At 39.3% G+C, this 3437-nt stretch overlaps 1 protein-coding gene across 1 annotated transcript in view; it reads right to left on the bottom strand.

Moving 5' to 3' along the window:
- Positions 1–3437, bottom strand: part of LOC107655362 (glycerophosphodiester phosphodiesterase 1-like) — a 7674-nt gene that overhangs the window by 2955 nt on the left and 1282 nt on the right. The window contains exons 2-6 of the mRNA XM_016442825.1: positions 3413–3437; positions 2414–2589; positions 2207–2312; positions 1978–2070; positions 1639–1850 (exon numbers count right to left, since the gene is read on the bottom strand). Coding sequence (XP_016298311.1) covers positions 1639–1850; positions 1978–2070; positions 2207–2312; positions 2414–2589; positions 3413–3437 — 612 coding nt within the window. The remainder of the gene's footprint in view (positions 1–1638; positions 1851–1977; positions 2071–2206; positions 2313–2413; positions 2590–3412) is intronic.

Raw genomic sequence — 3437 nt, 5'->3', positions numbered from 1 at the left:
GTCCTCTTTTGGAAGGCCAACCAAAGTAGTTTCGTTTTCACAACGAAACACACAGCGTCTCCACGACATGGCGGCGGTGGCAACAACACTACAGCCAGAATAAAAGTTAAGCCTTCTTTCTTTGCGTGAACATTTGGGCGGTGTTATGCAAATCTTCCCACACAGTGACGTAGACGTGTGTGCACGTGTTAGAACGAGCCGTTTTAGGAGGGCGTGGACAAGTCTTAACTTTTATAAAGAATATCTCTTTGGGTTTGAGACTTTAGTATCTAGGATCTTATCTATGCACGAACAGCTTGTAACACTCCAAAGAGAAAGGAAAATTTGAAATTGCATCATATGACCCCTTTAAATGCCTGAAATACAGTCTGGTGAACACAAACTCAAGGTATTTTCACATTGTTTTCTATGACATAAAATACATTAGTAATATACCCTACTTACTTTATTAAGCTTTTACGCATCTTGAAAAAGGCGGTTGCTAACAAGTGGCTAAATTAGACCACAGAGGTTGTCTGGGACATTAAACTTCAAAAATCTATATATAAGATAGATTTTAGTGTATAAATCATGAAATACGGCTATGTCTACATTAATCCGGATACATTTGAAAATAGTTTTCATTATAAAACTCTCTACGTCCACGCTAGCGTTTTACAAAAGTTTCTCATCCACACTGAAACATCGGAAAACGTTAAACTCGCCTTACTGCCCATGTGTAAAACCTCATAAAAGCTCACTGAGATGATACAGATGGAACAGACATAAGTTTATGCAATTTCTCTGACAGGATAATTTTATTTATGAAAAAATCTCATCATTCACTGACGTGTCCAGTTCGCGCTCGCTCACTATATGTTTGATATAAAACGCAACTGCCCTCATGTTTTGCCACAGGGCAGCAATTGTGAGTAAAATTTCTGTTACCTTTGCAGGACTGTAACATGAAGAGTGTACAAAGTAACATATCTGTAGCAACAGTGTGAAAGTGAATAGCACATAACAGGCACAATACCGGTATAAACATGGATATCTATTGGTACAATATGCGTCACATGACTAAACATGCGTCATCGTTTTCACAGTCCACACTACAACACGAAAACAGCATTTTCAAATTTATTCACTTTTCAATTTTTGTTTTCAAAAAGCTCCGTTTTCCTTGACAAAAACACTGTCTCAGTGTGGATGGAAGGCCAAAACGCAGAGAAAAAGGTGCATTTTCAAACTAAAACATATTAGTGTGGACAAGGCATAAGTGCTCCAAATTTACCAAGCTGTCCATATGACTCCCTAATCCTAAATATAAACAATAATATGATGCCTGACAGCGCTAACAACCACTGAAGTCCCACCTGTAGCATTTCAGAGAGGACTAAGAAAATAAGTGTTAGGGTTGTGCAGCAGTGGTCAAAGATAATGGTCAGTGCTTTAAAATACAACCACACAGTGGTCACATTCAGTAATAACTCCCATTTCAGCAGTTACATGCAGTGGTTGCTTTTCTGTAACTGACAGATATGTGCAATTTATTTCAGGACCTGCGGTAGGTGTGTTAAATACCTTACGGTAATGTAATACAATGATATGGCTTCAGAATAATAATCTAAAAATAGCAATAAAGTCATGGTGACTCACGGCGAGATGAAGTTCTTCTGCACCAGGAAGGCGGAGACTCCACACAGGTTCCACAGCAGGTGATGATGAGCCCAGTCCAGGAGCACATCCAACACCTGCATCCAGTGGTGCTTCCACGCGGATGAGAACCGCGGCGTCCCGTCGCCAAACCGACTCAGACTCCACGGCCGATGGGTCAATGCGGTCACCACATTCGGATCCGCCTGTCGCATCTGGAAAAGATCAGCCAATACACATTTATATTAGTGTAGGAAAAAATATGTATGTAGAATATATGAATTGTTAAAAAAATGAGGAAATTCAGGTCCCATCAAATGCAATCGGACTGGATTATGTTACCCTATAGATGACTTTGGGCTCAAATGAGCAGACGATGCTTGTGTTGTAGAGCACTGGATACTTCTGGAATAATTCTTTCAGCGCTGCAGCCGCCTGTGGACAACAGATACATGAAAGCATTAATATTCTGGTTTCCCAATGCAAGAATCATTAGCAAGAAACTGTGGATCAAGATTGTGGTGCACAGAAACGGGCCCACCAACAATGGACCATTGACAGTTGATGGTACCTCATCTGGATGACCTTTGACGTCAAAGTAGATGGTCAACTGGCGCTTGATGCATTCCTCTACTGCCTCCTGCAGCGTTGGAACCTTCTCACCTCGGAAACGGTCACTGCTCGCAACCAACAAAAACATACCACCTGCAGTCTTTAACTTGGTCTTGATTATTTGTTCTCTATGCATGAAACAAGGCTGTCTTTCTTCCCATCTAACCTGAATCTGTGTTTGGCTGCTGCATCCAGTTTGCGCAGTTCAGAGAAGAGCAGCTTGCTCAGTGGTCCTGATCCGTTTGTGGTTCGGTCCACGGTGTCATCGTGCATCAGTATGGGAACCCCATCAGCTGTGAACTCCAGGTCCAGCTCCACACCCGTGGCTCCATTCTCACTCGCCTTCATTATAGAGGAAGTCATTATAAGAGGAAGAATCCAGTGATTGGTGTGAGATTTACGGTGTGTTGAGGAAAACCACAGATAATGCAATGCTTTCACAATGTTTGAAAGATACAAGAAATACAAGAAATGAGCTTTTGAGGTTAAAGAACATGTGATGGTGATTAAAAGAAAGAAAGAAAGGAAAGTAGATATTTATATAATATTCAATGTGCAGTAAAATAATATACATTAAATAATTAAATGGAGCAAATGGAAGTAAGCAAGTAAATAAATAAAACTTTAAAGTTAAGATACACATTTAAAAAACTTGGCCTCATAAATGCAACATAGTTTGTATAATTTATATAAATTATACATTGTATACTTTGAATATTGTTGGCTTGGTGCTCCTGTATTGTAAGTCGCTTTGGCAAATAAAAATAAAAAAACATCTGCCAAATTTTCGTTCGTGCAAATTTTGTTTTGTAAATAATCTAGATATAATATTTGCATGTATATTTGCATTACAACACTCCTCGGCTTTTGGTTCATCACGAGTCGGACATGTTTGAAAGAAACGAATCTCTGTTCAATCAGCCAATGAACCGCTACATTTGATTCGTTAAAAACTCTTTCATTTGAACGAGCTGAACCGATTCATTCAAAAGATACGACTCGTTCACGAATCGAACATCGGTGCTGTCAGTGTGATACTTGTTGTATCACTTTATGTGTTGTCTTTAAAAATAAGTAAATTAAAACTGCCAAGAGGGGAAAAAAAACATATTTAAACATTTAAAAAAACAAAATAAACCAGAAATCAGCATAATGACATGCTCACCGCGCGTATAGCACCTATGGTGTTC

The sequence above is a fragment of the Sinocyclocheilus anshuiensis genome, unplaced genomic scaffold, assembly GCF_001515605.1.
Source record: "Sinocyclocheilus anshuiensis isolate Anshui unplaced genomic scaffold, SAMN03320099.WGS_v1.1 scaffold880, whole genome shotgun sequence".
NCBI classification, from domain to species: Eukaryota; Metazoa; Chordata; class Actinopteri; order Cypriniformes; family Cyprinidae; genus Sinocyclocheilus; species Sinocyclocheilus anshuiensis.
The sequence above is the reverse complement of the archived record's forward strand: the minus strand, read 5'-3'. Positions and strand labels throughout refer to the sequence as shown.